Genomic DNA, 15,707 nt, shown 5'->3' on the forward strand with positions numbered 1-15,707 from the left:
TGACTCCAGAGGGAAAGTGATAAGAACATGTGATTTCAGGAGATAACGTGCAAGGAAAAATTCTACATCTGTGATTACAGTGACAAAAATCGGGTTTAATTCCTGTTAAACCCAATCACCATTCATTGGATTTCAATACAATGGTTAAACTGGTGCTTCACCACCAGCTGTTAGACTGGTACATAACACTGCAGACTTAAAAGGTCAAAAATTGGTAGTAAAACCTGCGTACCTGCTGAAATCAACCTTGGCCAGCAGCTCCTGTCTTTTCCTTTTCTCCTTCTCCTTCTTCATCTCCAGCTCTTCATCATCAGACAATAGGTCGTCATATGGGAGGTCATCAAGGTCCACATCGCCAGGCATGATAAACCTGAGAAATGGAAAGAAAACACGACAACATACAGAATACGCTCCTCGTCAGCAGGGGCAACACAGGTAAAAATCACTTGACGTTTGTGTTCAGCATCCCGTATCCCACCTGCCACCATCTTCATTTAGCCCAATGGCTATCAGGGCCTCGAGGTCAGTTCCCTTCAGCCCGTACTGCAACAGCTCTTTAGCAGCATCTACATTTTCTGGGACACGCTCCACACACTCATGCAATACCCAGGAGCGCTTGCGGATTTTGCTCTAGGAGAGTTTAGGGGAATAAAATACGGAGAACTGAGCCAAGAACAAATTATGTGATAAAGTGAGATACAGAGTTAGAAAAGAAAAGCAAAAAAAGTGACCTTAAATAAGGTTACATGTTTGTTTTTTTTTTGTGCTTCAGAGCTTATGATTTTCCCACTCAGCTCTTCTCACAAATCAAACTAATTATACAGCGATAAACAGCTAAACGTTTGATATAAATAATCAGTTTTTTTCATGCATTTCCCTCAATTCTTACCAGATAATCTTGAATTGAGGCAATGCTGACATGGCTCTTCCTCCACTGTCTCTGGTAGACTAGATCAGAGTCCAGGTTGTATGCCTGAGCAAGTGACAGAGCTTCTCCATATTCCTCATTGTCAATCTGCGAGGAAAGCAAAAGCATTTGCATAAACAACTCTGCCTTTTTTTTGTATAATGAAACAGACAATGCAAAGGGAGGAGAATATGAACTTACAATTAAAGAGAAATGCAGCAGGTTTTTGTTTAGTTCATGAGAATAAAGCCTCTTTATAAACACTTTAAAAATTTCCATTTGGCAAAAATAAAAAAAGTGCATTTTGATTGATACTTAAAGCAAACAAAGAATAATAAAACAAAACATCTGATATAATTTATGCATCATTTTATTTAATCTGCTCTTCAAGGGTACAGCACTGATTCAAATTTTATTCACAAGGACCTTCAGGTGAATAGAAAATATGAACTACAATGAATTGACTCATTGAAATGAGATTGTACAAAACAAAACAAAAAATCATTAATATGTTATAATTTGTTTAATTAATCATTTGACCTTATTAATTTTTGCTCATTACAACTTTGAATGACTTAAAATTGTTTCTGCAAAACACAGAATTACCTTGAGTTGGAAACTTTTGTTTACTTACAGGGAAGAATGAACTGATAATGAAGGTTTCTGAGCAAGTGCTATGGAACTGATAACCAAGTTTTCAGTGAAGATGTTTTTTCTTCTCTTTCCAATCGAAACTCCTTTGAACCGGGTTTGATTTAGGGACAGAGGTACCAATTAACCAGAGTTGGGAGAGACTTAGAGACTTAGAGAAACCCCCTACAGGAGAGAGATGGATGGAAGGCACCGTGCACACGACTGATAAGATATAAAAGGAGAATTGTATGTGTTAAGCTTCACTTCTTCTTCCTTCTTCTCTTGCTTTTACTCTGATTTTCTAAATAAAATATCTAAAGATAAATGCGCATTTCTCTGATTGATTCAGTGTTTCACTCGCTCCCAAAACGAAAAAGATTTTTCCTAAACAGTATGAATGGTGTAACAAGACTAAACTCACTTTGTTTGCCCTCAACAGCTCCAGGTTTTATATTACAGGGAAGCGCAAAGAGGCCAAGGTTTTGACTAAATGTGGCTGCAAGCAGTGTGTCCCAGAGCGGGAACGGTTTACACATTCACATTTCAGTCATATGTTGAATGTGGCAATGCTGCAGATAAGGAGACAGTCCCATGTTAAAAAGACGTTGTTACCAAGAGACAGTCTGAAATGTCAGGAAGTATCAGAAACAAAATATTCTGAGCTTAAAAAAACCATGAGATGTATAAAGAAACAACAAATCCAAACTTGGAGGTTAAAACTACACTAGAGGCCACTGTTTACTCAATAAAAGCATAAAATGAAAAACATATGACTTCTTTTTAGAAATAGAAACTTAGAAATATTAAAAGTATTAGAAATAAAAAAAACAACACAAACGACTCATTTGTTGCTTTTAAAAGCAGGTAAGCTTTTAAAACACCTTTCAGACAAAATGAGAATTTGCAGCCTCGCTTTTACAAAACATGGAACGCTACTTTCATTTGAAGGAAATGACGTTGCTTATGAAACAGTATATCATAAAAAAAAACAGTAAAAGCTGGTGAATTATATATATATATTTTTTTTTTTGACTATCAAATTTTTCCCACATAAAACGCTTAAACTGTTGTGCACGGTTCTAGTTGGCTAGGTCTCCAAATAATTTTTCTCTGACATTTCTCCTTACTTCCTCCTCTCACTGACTTCACAAATTGCCATATAAATCTTCATCTTTTGAACTCACATTTGAGCTGGAGACTTTGCTGTCGCTACTTTAGTCTTGCATGGCTATTGCGTTACAAATTGATGCCTGTGTTCTAAGTTTTGACAACTTTCTTGGGTGCATTTTATTTTACACTTCCACCATACACATTTATTGACTTCGGACAAGAAATTAAAACTAAGCAAGTAAATCTGCCTCGTTATTACTGAAAATGCCTGTTTTTATTTAACGTTTCCATTTCATTTCCATTTTTACATTTACATTCATGAGCTTGCATGCATTGTCATCGTTTCTGCTGTTGTGGTTGTTGTTAAGGATTTTTGACATATCAGTGCCTAGCAATATGATTTAATCTAATAACAAAAGTAATGACACTACATTTTATGTAGGCCCACTCAGTGTGCGTCTAAGTAACCCGCCAAACAAACTGGTCGACAGACACACTGAGGATTCCTCTCTCTTACTGTGTGGGAGTTAAAAAGCAACACATTAGCCAGAGCGTGGATCCTGGAGGCCAGAAAGAACCCCACACAGTTAAACCTCATGTAGGAGGAACATCAAAAGACACTTCCTCTTCTCTCTAGGTTCATCTAATGAAACCGTTTGCAGTCTTGCCAGTGTGCCGCTAAACCATCCAGTGTTTCACCGCCAAGTGCATCATCAAACGCTTAAACATTTGAAGAGGCTGGCTTAAGGAAATAACCCACTTGACCACAGCCCACTCACTCTAGTCAGTGTCACTGCATAATCTCAGCAAAATGAATCTGAGAGGATCACTGTTGTTCTTATGATTGTGCGAATTTGTGTGTTAGGTTCGTGCAAATCCGGTACCACCCATTAAGATTTTTGTAAGCCATTAATAAATCCCATATGTTTAAAATAGAAACCTCCAAATGATGAAAAAGTGAACTGAAACAGATCAGTGAAAGATGGGTAGATGTTGCAAAAGGAAAAATTAAAGGAAAAGGAAATATCTGGGTAGAATCACTGAAAATGACATATAACACGTAAAATATCATAATTTGTTAATTTATTCATTTGATATTACAAATCTCCAGAAAGTGTAAGTGTATTCTTACACCAAAGTTCAAAGTGAAAGAAAAAAAAAAAAGCAAGCCTCGTCTCATCCTCCGTTTCGTCTCATTGAGTCCTGAGATTGGGGGCGGGGGAAAGTCCGATTTTTTTTATCTTAGTTACAAGCAGGTCAGGAATAAGATCTGGTCAAGAAAAAAAATACTATACAACTCTGAACTAAATAATAAATAACTTAAATGCAAAACTACATGCAGATATTGAGACGCTTGTTAAATTGAACACGCACATAACGAACTAAAGAAAGGACAAAAAAAAATTATGGCAGACATGCAGCATCAGCTATCGGGGAATTGCAGTCAGTACCTAGTGTAACAAAGAGATAATAATGATGTATTACTTTGTAACTCTCACAGTTGGGATTGATGGTGATGACTGATGGCATCTAATGATGATGACAATGATGAAGAAGGCAGCAGATGATGGGTCATAAAAATGACTGATGAACCGTGCTCCAACTCGGGACTGGATAGGGAAGATACCACTCTCGCTGCGCCCCAAGATAAAGCTTGTTGTTGTCTTTTGCTGCAATTTGTAGCAAGCAGCACCAACAGTCATATTTCTATAAAGCAATTAGCATTTCAGAAAACACCCCCCCGGGACTGAAAAATAGCCTTAAAACAGACTGAGTGTCTTGCTTGGCTTTTCATTTTCTCCTCAACAGCGCTCTGGAGCCGAGCCAACAAAACATTAGTTCTTCTCTGAGCTAAAAGAGATTTATTTGGTCTGAAACAGATTCTGCTGAAGCCCCAATTACAATTCAGTCGATGGCCAAACAAATGGCGGCAGCTTCCTTCAACTGCTGCTAAATGAAGTGCCATAAAAAAATGAAGAGTTTCACAGTGAATGTGGTGTCCTCTGTGAAACCAAACTGCTCAGTGAAATTGATTACTGGCATTACGGCGAGGTGCACATTACTCCTGTATTAGTTTTAAAATGATAAAGGCAGTGCATGAGGTTCATGCAATTAGAATTGAACCATCTTTGAAATATTACATAAGCAATATCCTTTTTTTTCTCCAAAATGAATTTGTAACTCAGCGGGAGGCAAAAGAGCACATCAGAGGAGGAGTTGTTTGGACAACTGAACTAAATGAGCTTTCAAGTTCAAACATGAAGACATTCCAGCATAAACATTGATGACAGCTTTTTGCTAAATAAACCTTATGAGCATGTAGTTATGAATGATCTTTTAAACACCTAAGACATAAAGAACCTTCCCCAACTGTAAACAGTAATCAAAAATAATTAGCGGTGTACTATGAAACCAAAAATCTATTGTGTTTGCAAAATAATTTACAAGCATGTTTTGGAAGATGGATGAGATCAACAGTTCATTGAATAACTGTGTAGGTGAATACAATTGTTCTTTGGAAAACACCATAAAATGCCGACGTTCTCGGTTAGAAATCCAGCCACCTAGAAAGAAAAGATGGTGAAGTGCAGCTATTCATAGTCCTTGAAGCTTTTTGTCATATTATAATCCAAACCAACATATTTTATCTCAGAGACCAACAGAGAGTGGAAAAAGAGTGAAGCGGGAAAAAAAGGCAAAACAGCTTTCCTTTTCTTCCCTCTAGAAATAAAAGTGCATGTGAATTCCACCCAATCTGAATTCTGTCGCCCTAAAATAAAATCCCACACAACCAACTGCCTTTAGAAAAGACATTACTAGTACTAAACAGATCATGGTAGCAATAATTACAAGAAACATATGTGAACTCAAACCACTTGGATTATCAATGAATAATTTTATAAAATTAAATTTAAAACTACAACAAGTCCTACAGTTGCCCTCAAAGTCATATTCATCAAAACTCTCACAATAATAATCACTCGAATCATTACTGTCAGGCATAACATTGTCCTCTTCAAAAACTGTAACCATAACAGCAGAAGTTCTGTAATTTGTTGTATGTACAAAATTGTCATCTACGATGTTTAAAGTACAGTGTAAAATGTGCAAATGTCAGAGGTCACTACAATAATTATTACTAAATAGATACTAATCTGCAGCACGCTAGTACGCATTTCACAAATATCTTGTTTGAGACATGCCCACGTCTGCCAGTTTGGCAGACATTTACACAAACACTGGAACATAGTATGCACTTTTAATAAACAATATTTAGTATAAATAAATATTTAATTCAAATTTGCAACATATACTGTTACATTTTTGACAGTAGTAAATTTATAGATAATGATAAATTCAAAATCCAAACTACCAACGTTTTCGTTTCCATACAGGACTTAGGGGAATTTCAATGGGATGTTACAAAAAAAAAAAGCCCTAATGACCCTTTCCTTTCAGGTAGAGCTCCATCAAATGCAACTGGGCTAGAGAAATGCCTTAAGATTTTTGGCACAAACCCTGCAAAGGAGCTTTGAATGTTGTTTGTCCTGATTACTTGTACAGAAACTTGAGCAAAAAAAAAAAGGTGGAAAATAAACTCTGCTTTTGTTTGAATCAAAACATGCATGGTTCAAACTGAAAATACAGCTTTTTCCCCTTTTCCCTGTCTCAGGTTCTTATATTTATTTTTGCACAGGGAAATCACTTTTATGTTTGATAATCTGCTTGCATTTAGCAAAAGATCAAAACCAGCCATCCAGCTCAAAAAATATCATGCACCTGCTGGAAATTCTTCCTAATTTGTGTGTGACACAAGGGTTCACGAAGAAAACAAGAAGTTATCTTCATCTAACTTTAATAAACGCAACTCTCTAACAAAGCCTGGCGTAACTGTGGGATACAGTTTGAGCATTCATCTATGGTATGTAATAAAGTTATGCATTAAAATGTAACACAGGGAGAGAGTAAAGTGCAGTGTAGTGTATTGATGTTTAATTCCTCCTACCTTCCTCTGATACAGCTCCTCTGGGGTGGTGGACCTCAAACTGACCAGGCGGTAGTTCTTAGCGACTGTTCTGGGTCGTTTGCGTGGCGGCGCGAAACGTTCCATCTCCGTCACGTAATACAAGCCCTGCTTAACGTAGCCAAAGTAGCGAGCTTTTGCTGAGGACTCTTCATCCGAATCAGAGTCTCCGCCATCGTCTCCTTCCTCTTCCTCGACGGTTGCACCGCTGCCGAGATTGCTTTCGAAGCGTGCACGCTTCTGAGCAAGTCTCACCTCGCACTGTTGAGAATGACAGAAAGGTAAAATGTTCACGAGGTGGAAGCACAGAATATAAAAACAATAGGGTGACGTAATGGTCTTTAAAATACAGGTTAGTACCTCATTTGGTTTGATCACAGAAGACATTCACAGTGACTTAATATCGATAGGAATATGCAGTGGCTCAACGTTAAATATGCAAACACTTTATTTTCCAATAATCGTGCCATAAATGAATGGAAAAAATATGAGAGTGGAAGAACCTCATAGTTCAGTAGACAGTGGTAGTAAATTTTGAGTACTTTGGGCACCATAGTGAACTCTGCATCGCTTCAGCTGTTACTCAATGGCACTTTTATGACACTAAAAGACCATTAGCTGGAAGTGATTTTTTTTAAGGCCAAACAACATGTTGAGAAAAGCCAACTTTACACAGAGTTAAAGGCTCATTTGTGCTCAGTGTGCAGACACATAGACCTACCCCATCTTCTGCATTTGTGAGTATTTTAGTTAGTAAATCAGGGAGTGGAACTTCTCTCTATCCACATTCCACCGTGTATTTAATGATCACACAAACAACCGCCGTCTACTGCTACTGTGCTTCTTTTTATGTCTCATTCTGAGAATGCACATTATCAAGATTTTCTCCACCACCCATGTTTGCTATTATCTGAAACTTTCCTCTGAAATTGAAAACTAACTCAGAACTCATCTCTAACAGCTACATTGCATAAAAACCGAGGTAAATGAATGCCTGCACTGAAAACATGAGGTGAGGCTTGAGAGCAACACAAGTGAATAGATCTGTGGTAGGAACAGGTGGGCAGATGTTACAGTTAAATTTTTCCTCCAAAAATTTGTGTGAACTCCAATCATTAAGGTTTACAGATTTTAAACTAGACACTATTTCATCTTTTCATAGACTATTTTGTGTCAGTTTTAAACAAAAGAAAAGTATGCTTCAGTTTCATAGGAAATCTGTATTGCAACAAAAAATGGAAATAATAAATATTGCCCAGATTGCCTATGACTGTAATTCTAAATGCTTTTATTAAAGAGTCCTTTATCTAGATTTGTTAGTTTTCCAGTCAGGTTTATAGACTCAGGAGGATAAGTAACACACAGTGCGTCTCTCCTAAAATGGTTGTTCAAGCAATAAGAAAATATGTTGTTAGCAAAAACAAATGAATTACCACAATTCTTTTATAGGAGGAAGGCTTAACCATTTCCTAATCCGAATGACTATACCAAACACAATCACTGCAAAAATATGACTTAAGAGGTGAAATCACAAGAGCATTCCAAGCAATTCTCTACAACGACCTTCAGATAAGGAATATGAGCATTTATGTGTAAACATTAAATGACAGATGATAAATGATGCAAGGACAATAGTGTGGCACTAATGTAGCTGTGCAGTTGGTAAACACACTAAACTGAACACATTTGTGTCCATTCAACAAGTAGTCTTAAAACAGCATCAAGGACGAACTGATGAATAGAAATTTAAATACAAAGCACTTTCTTTTGCTGGTTTTATTGGGGGTTTTTTTTCTTAATTACTTCAAAATGGGGTTGAGCATTTTAGAGTCCCCACTGTCTTTGTTATGATGGCCTTCTGGGCTATAGCTTAAAATTAAATATGATGCTTTAGCACTTAAAAACAGTGATGATTTAAGCATCATTGCTGCAGTTTCTAATTATTCCACACTTTTGGACAAATGCACATAATATGCAAGCGGACTTCAAATAAAGATACATGTTTAGTCCAGCACAGATGATGCTGGAGAAAAAAACTGAATAAAAACTACTAAACTTAACTTTCCCCCTCATACTCCTCTCTGATGCTAAAACAAGCTGATGACACATTTCCTCAGGGTTGCCAGCTAAAAAATGCTTCTGTGAGATCAGACGACTTTTAGACTTTATTGTCCCCAAGGGGAAATTCTTTTTTTGCAAACCAACCCCACAACAAACAAAAACTCAGCAGTGAAATTAAGCATAAAATTAGTTTCCTCCAAAATATTAATTAGTCAGAAGAACTGACACATTATAATTCCCTTGTGACCTGACCAGTCTTATTATTTTTATTAGCAGTTTGTGTTTGGACTGAACAAGCAGTTTAGCAACAACCCAAATTCACAAAAGGTTGGGATATTGTGTAAACCTTTAGCTAAAAGTGAATGCAAATCTCATAAACAGTTTATTTGCAATGAAATGTAGAAGACATATAAAATGTTTAAATTAAGGCATTTGAAATTTTTTTAAAAATAGACTACTCAACTACTATGCCCTCAATTGCATTAAGCGTTCTTAGTTCTGGTGTGTCTCATCTTCCATAAACATTAGCGCATGGATTTATGGGCTTTAGGTTAGGAGAGTTTTACCTCCTCTCACTGCTGCAGCTGTCCCTTTTGCTTGTGCACCTTCTTTTATCCACACTTTTTCCTTCCACTCAACTTCATTATTATGCTCATGTGAACACCCAGTTTCAGGCAAGACCTTTAGTTGAAGAGACTCCCATCTAAAACCTGCGAGTTCTTGAGACCCCCTCTAAAAACGCCTGCCTGTTCAAAACACCAAATACACCGTAATGTGCATTAATACACAAACTGGAATTGGTCTAAGCACTATTGCAGAAGCTACAGTCTACCTTATTTCCACTTTTGGGGGTACAGCTAATTAGCACCAAGGAACATAAGTAGCGCTCCTGGATTGGCTCCTTTGCAAACGGTAGCCAAAAGCTGAATTTTTCATTCCTCCTGACTGCCCTCTATAAGATATTTGCCCCACAACACATTTTTATGAGATTTGCAATCCGCTAAATTTATATTTTACGCAACATCATAATTTGGGGTTATGTATTAACAAAGGTGAAGAACAGCTCAATACTCCACAAAGCATGTTTTAAAGAACTACAGGATGAAAGCTGTGATCTACAGCTAACGTTAATGGATGTTCGCTCTGGTTCAACAATCTGCACACATCCCTCAATGTGACATTTACCTCCAGGCTTAGGAAGCCCCCGTCATGCGCAGCAGTGACTCTGGGTGAAGGCTCGAACCATTCGCAGGATTTCCCCAGAAGGTTGCGTAACGTCCTGACGGATGATACGGTGACCGACCCAGAGCAACGAGCCAGAATCAACACGTTGTCACTCCACCAACTCACATCCACCAGTGGGTAGTACTGCTCCTTATCTGGGACAAGTGCAGTGACACAGAAAGGTCAGTCAGAGCAGATTTTCTTTTTTTTCTCTTCACATCCTCACTTAACATGTTTGTGGGCTTTATAGCCTGATAATCCCCTTATCCAAAGAGAAACTTTTTAGTAACTTGTCTCCCTCCCTTCCAGACATATTTATATGTAGCGCCATGAGACATCACTTGTCATGAGGATATACGCCTAGATTACTGCTTACACAAAATGTGATAGCTGTCACCACTAGTGGCCTGAAACTGTCAAAATAAGATTATAGCCAAATACACAAACACTGAAGTACACACACAAAATGCCCTGGTTACTGAAGGGAGAAAATATTTGCTAGCCCCACCATGCACCATGAGCTTTGTGTTTGTGAAAACTGTGTAATTCAATAAATTAACAGCGTCAAAGATCATTAAATTGTGTCCGAAATGTGCTGTCATGTCAGCAACAAAGTACTCTCTTTTTGCTGCTCCAGGCCAAAATACCTTTTATTTTCTTCCTTCTCTCCAGTGATGTCTTCCACTCTGGGTTGATCTCCTCAAATCCTGGCTGCAGGGCGGACCGGAAAGATGGAGGCACCAAAGCAGGGAGGGAAAAGAAGAAAGACCAGAAAAGGGGATGGGGAAAGAAATTAATCTGCTAACCCTGTTTACACTTGCAGCACACATGAGCTCCACCGGCGGCGGGGCTGAACGTAGACGCTGAATAAATCAGCAAAACATTTGGCGAATTTAAGTTCCTCACATTATGTGGGATGGAAGCAAACACAAACACTCAAAATCCTTCTCCCCACACCGAAAAACCATGTCCTAAAGAAGATTACATTAATGCTGTCAGTGAAGAACTTAATATACAAAATATCATCGCAAATACGACTGCAGTGAACATTCAGAACACAAATATGAGCAGCTTAGGGTTGTACCTGCTGGTCCTGGTTCCATGTGGCCCTCTGTTTCAGGGAGGGGACGTCCCAGACAGACAAACGCCCAGAGAAGTGGATGACAGCCAGGAGTGTCCCGTCAGGGCTCAGGCTCATGCGGAACACACCATCCTGAAGAATGAGAATGCCAACACATTCTTCTTATTAAGAATAGATCAGCTTTTTGTTTTTACAATGAGGTATTCAGGCTGAAGAGGGCTGCTGTACCTTTTCATCTCCTTGCCTTGAAAAGAATCTTAGGCTGGGAATCCTGAAGAAACCTCTCCTCTGATTCTACAAACAAACACACAGGGGCTGAAAATGTTTCATCTACAACACGACTAAACTGTTTGCAAGAAAACGAGGTGTTGCAGACATCTCACCGAACCAATATCGTCCTCGTAACTGGTGACCTGCTTGTAGTGAGGCGAGCCAGAGAGCGCCCTCCAGGCAGTGATGCCGCTGCAGGAGGCCTTGGATGCACCATTATCCCCTGATTCACAGCCTCCTACCAGCAGCAATCTACACAAACACACATCGTCTTCATGACTGTGCCTCCAACCTTGTCATCCTTTAATTTCAACTAAGGCCAGAGAGAATTCCCACTACTGATCTGTCATTTAGGTGCCTAGCAGATTAAGTCTTATTTATCAGAGGAAAGGTCTGGTTGGAATGACTTAAGCTCAGTAAAGACAAAAATAAGACCTCATTGATTAGTGGTTCCCTTCATTACAGTGGGATTGGCTGTGAAATCAGGCTTTCCAACTCAAGACTGCCCCCTGGTGTAGAAAATATAGATATTAAATATGAGCAAAATACAGTTATTTTTCCGTTTAATGCCTAATGTGTATTGACGTCACTGGTTCTTCTAAATACACTTAATTTGTGTGAAAAAAATTGCTTGAAATCAATTAATCAGTTTATTTAGAGAGAAATTTTCTTGCAGAGCAAAAGTAACACATTACACAAGACTAAAACGACAAATTAAAACATCAAATACAAAAGAAATTGAACAAGTTAAATGATGTGAAACATGGAAAGAAATATGGACTCTACAGAAACTGCAGTCATTAGTATGAAGGGTTGAGGAACTATTGCATTAATGATGATGAGAAGACAAGTTTATTGAGACTGGAGGTGGACATAAAAAGTGGCTGTGCCTCATGGGCCAGCACACATCGGCCTGCCCTCTAATTGACCTCTTGCACTGCGGACAATAAGATGTACTGCAATCAATTATTAATATAGTAGATTTATATGCATAAACATTTTATTTTCTCTCTTTTCAAAAATGTTCAGCTATTTTTATTTATTGCATCTCACAATTATGTTTTACTTTTCATATTTTTAATTTAATCATGTAGTTTTTGCATCTTAATATTTTTTTATTACACTTTTATTTCAAAACTAGCACAACAGAACAGAAAACAAATGAGCCTTTCTTTCCCCAACAGTATCAATGGCAACTGCAAAACTTATTACTAATTTTTCCCTTGAAAGAAAAACAGATCAAGCAATAAAAAATAAAACCAAAAACCTACATTAAATTAGAAATTATATACCACTATTTAGTAAAATAACGTCAAAACAAACAAGGTAAAAGGAAAATGTTGTTTTGGGGGTTGAGGAAGGGTAAGATATAAAATACTTAAAAGTACAATCAAACTAACAGATATAAGTTGAACTAAGGTCAAATTAGCAACAAACGATTTTGATTACTAAATGTCAGTCTTAAGTCAAACCAAAAATACATGTCTTAGGTTTCCTTTTGAAAACATCATTAAAAAAATTACTCCACTGCCCTGAGATTAGCAGGGCAGTGATTGCTCCCTTGTTGCACAACAACAAGGGAGCAATAAAGGAGGAAGTGGATTTATGCCACCATTACCATTCCTAATGCACAACTGCACATGTGTCCTTACAAATGTAAATTATTTTAATAATCATCCAGAGATTTTAAATTATTTTCTAAAATCCAATTCCTTAACCTTTTTTTTGTCCTGGTTTGCTTTCCATTCTTCCTCATGTTGACCCAGTTTTTCCACATAGGGATCATTAAAGTTTCATCTCATCTATCAGCTGGCAAACATTTGACAGTAGCTGCCAAAATCCATTATGCTTTCATGCCAGGTTTCACCGGCCAAAGTAAATTTGCTTTGTGCGGCCTATGGGCCCTGGGGAAAACCGTAAGGTCACAAATATGAGCCTGATATAATTAACCACAACCTCTGAATGGGCAGAGGAGAATTTCAAGCCAGTATCCCTGCAGGTATTTTATTAAAGACATGGGCTCATTCATTCTTAAATGAGTACCTTGACCTCATTCAACTTAATGTCTTCTGCTTGAACAGGAGATCTTGATGAAAACCAATGTACTTGCAATTTGCACCACAATCTATTGAGTTTTTTTTCTGCTACATGTGATGCATCTTAGGTCCACTGCTTTCTCCTATACAGACAAAATAAGTCTCCTCTTCTGTGTAGGGAGGTTACGTCTGAGAGAAAACATGTTTGAAGTGATAGCTTAGCAGATCAGAACCTTTTCACATCCTATCAGATTACATTTTATTAACTCATTTTATTGGGATTTTATGTAACAGACAACGTACACATGCAAATTGAAAGAGAGATTACTTGTAGCTTAATCAGTCAATTGTGCCTGCTAAGGACTGCACCACTGTGGATGATGTTGCCACCACCATGTTTAACTCTAATGATGGTGTGTTCAGACCGATTTGCCAAGTTAGTTTTCCAACGCACATCTGATTTTGCATGAAGCCAAAGTTTCATTTATGGTCACATCTAACCAGAGAACTTTCTTCTACAGTATTTTGATGCATTCCCTAGATGTCCTTTGATAATCTTGAAGCACGATTTTTTGGGCGTCCTTCTCTTGCCAATCTTCCTTAAACACCAGATTTGCTCAAGACAACAATAATAGATGTCGTGTCATTAGAAGGCAAAGCACAGGCTATATTTTCTACACTGCCATGAGACTTGACTATTCCCAAAAAAAAAAAAAAAAAAAAAGCACAGGCCCAAACTCAAGTAGAAAAGGTCTGCAGAGAGGAATATCAGGGCTGACCAAGCCTCCATCCAGGATTTGTACAGCTCTAGACTAAGGAAAAGAGAAGCAAACATCTCTTCAGGTCCGGCATATCCTGGACACAAATGGCTGCATATTGCTATCAGCAATAGCTAGCCACCATAGAGAAAGTTACTTTCCCCATCCTGCATTTCTGATCAAAACAATGAACACATTACAGGCTGATCAGTTAGCTATGCTGCTGTAGAATAAAACAAATACATTTGCACAAGCACAACCTGCCTTCCTTTTTTCTTCTTCACAGAAAAAGTTGCTGTACATTCAGAAGTATACACATACCGGTTCTTTCAAATTCATTTATTTCATCAGAAGTGTATATAATTATACTGTATGTTTGTAAGCTGTGAGACTGCGAAACCAAAGTCAAATTTGTAGTTAGTTCACAGAATCTTGGCCAATAAAGCTGATTCTGGTTCCAACACGATGCATGGATGTCTGTGGCGGGAACCTGATAAAATGTGGGAAACTCAAGGGGCTTGACCGCAAACCACTTCAAAGAGAAAACATAATTTAAAGAGCAGCAGGTTTGGGTTAAGCCATGACACTGGAGATGGTTTAAGTCCACAAGTACGTTCATTTTATATTGTACCGAAACATAATTGTGTCCATCCTGCAAAGATTTTAAAGTAAAACAAAGATTTATGTAATGTAATCTGCTATGCAATTAAATCTAATTTAGTTCTACCAAAGTAATGAAGATAAGACGTATTTAGCAGCAAATTGACTATGCCCGTAGATCTGAAATGATGAAACAGCTGGAAATCGCTCAGAAACTTTCAGCTTTGGATATTTAAGTGTTTTGTGGCAACATATCTCAGGATGAGAACTGATTCAAAGGATTTGTAAGGATGTCTGAATATAAATGTAGGGGAAAAAACACTTCTGATCAAACACAGCACTAATAGAAGAAGTCTCAGATGGTGGAGTCCTCAGGAGAAAATGCATTCTCCAGCAGTGTCAAGGGAAGGCTATAGATATTAATTAGGCTGCCACTGATGGATTAAAAGCTTAATGCTGGAAAATATGTCCATATTTCAAAAAGCTCCACATATCATTTACATTCAACCGGTTCTCTGAGCTCATGTAGTGTTTGAATGCCTGTCATTTTTTTACATACCGGTGACCGGGGAGGTAAACGGCCGAGGTGATGCCACGAGAGTGGTGTGGGGCGAAGTTGAAGGTGTGGTTTTCCTGGAAGTTTTGATTGGTTCCAACGCTGAAACAGAGCAAAAAACTTTCACATGACATGAAATACATAATTTAACTCAAGCGCATAAAAATGAACAAACAAATGAAGTGCTTATGAGGAAGCGTGTGGTGCTGAAAAGCATTTTTGGGCAGTTTTGGATAAAACAACAAAGCAATTTCTCACCGAGTTGCAATTAAAATGAGACATAGTAATCTATATAATCTAATTAGGAGCGGCAATTTAAACGGGAGTGGTTCATGAGGGGTAATTTGTGTCGGGATATCTCTGGGGAAATTGTTCTTTGCTGTTTAAATGTAAAGAGAAAAAGGAAGACAAAAATTAACACTGAAATGCTGGCACAAAGAACAAGAC

General features: G+C 37.9%; 1 protein-coding gene across 1 annotated transcript in view; it reads right to left on the minus strand.

Annotated features, from left to right (window-relative positions):
• nbas (NBAS subunit of NRZ tethering complex) overlaps positions 1–15,707 on the minus strand; it is a 163,972-nt gene that overhangs the window by 133,851 nt on the left and 14,414 nt on the right. Inside the window, exons 9-18 of the mRNA XM_008398001.2 lie at positions 15,264–15,362; positions 11,424–11,562; positions 11,269–11,334; positions 11,044–11,172; positions 10,607–10,670; positions 9,921–10,114; positions 6,657–6,935; positions 890–1,015; positions 479–630; positions 233–370 (exon numbers count right to left, since the gene is read on the minus strand). Coding sequence (XP_008396223.2) covers positions 233–370; positions 479–630; positions 890–1,015; positions 6,657–6,935; positions 9,921–10,114; positions 10,607–10,670; positions 11,044–11,172; positions 11,269–11,334; positions 11,424–11,562; positions 15,264–15,362 — 1,386 coding nt within the window. The remainder of the gene's footprint in view (positions 1–232; positions 371–478; positions 631–889; positions 1,016–6,656; positions 6,936–9,920; positions 10,115–10,606; positions 10,671–11,043; positions 11,173–11,268; positions 11,335–11,423; positions 11,563–15,263; positions 15,363–15,707) is intronic.

This window comes from Poecilia reticulata, chromosome 21 (genome assembly GCF_904066995.2).
Source record: "Poecilia reticulata chromosome 21, P_reticulata-male-v2, whole genome shotgun sequence".
NCBI classification, from domain to species: domain Eukaryota; kingdom Metazoa; phylum Chordata; class Actinopteri; order Cyprinodontiformes; family Poeciliidae; genus Poecilia; species Poecilia reticulata.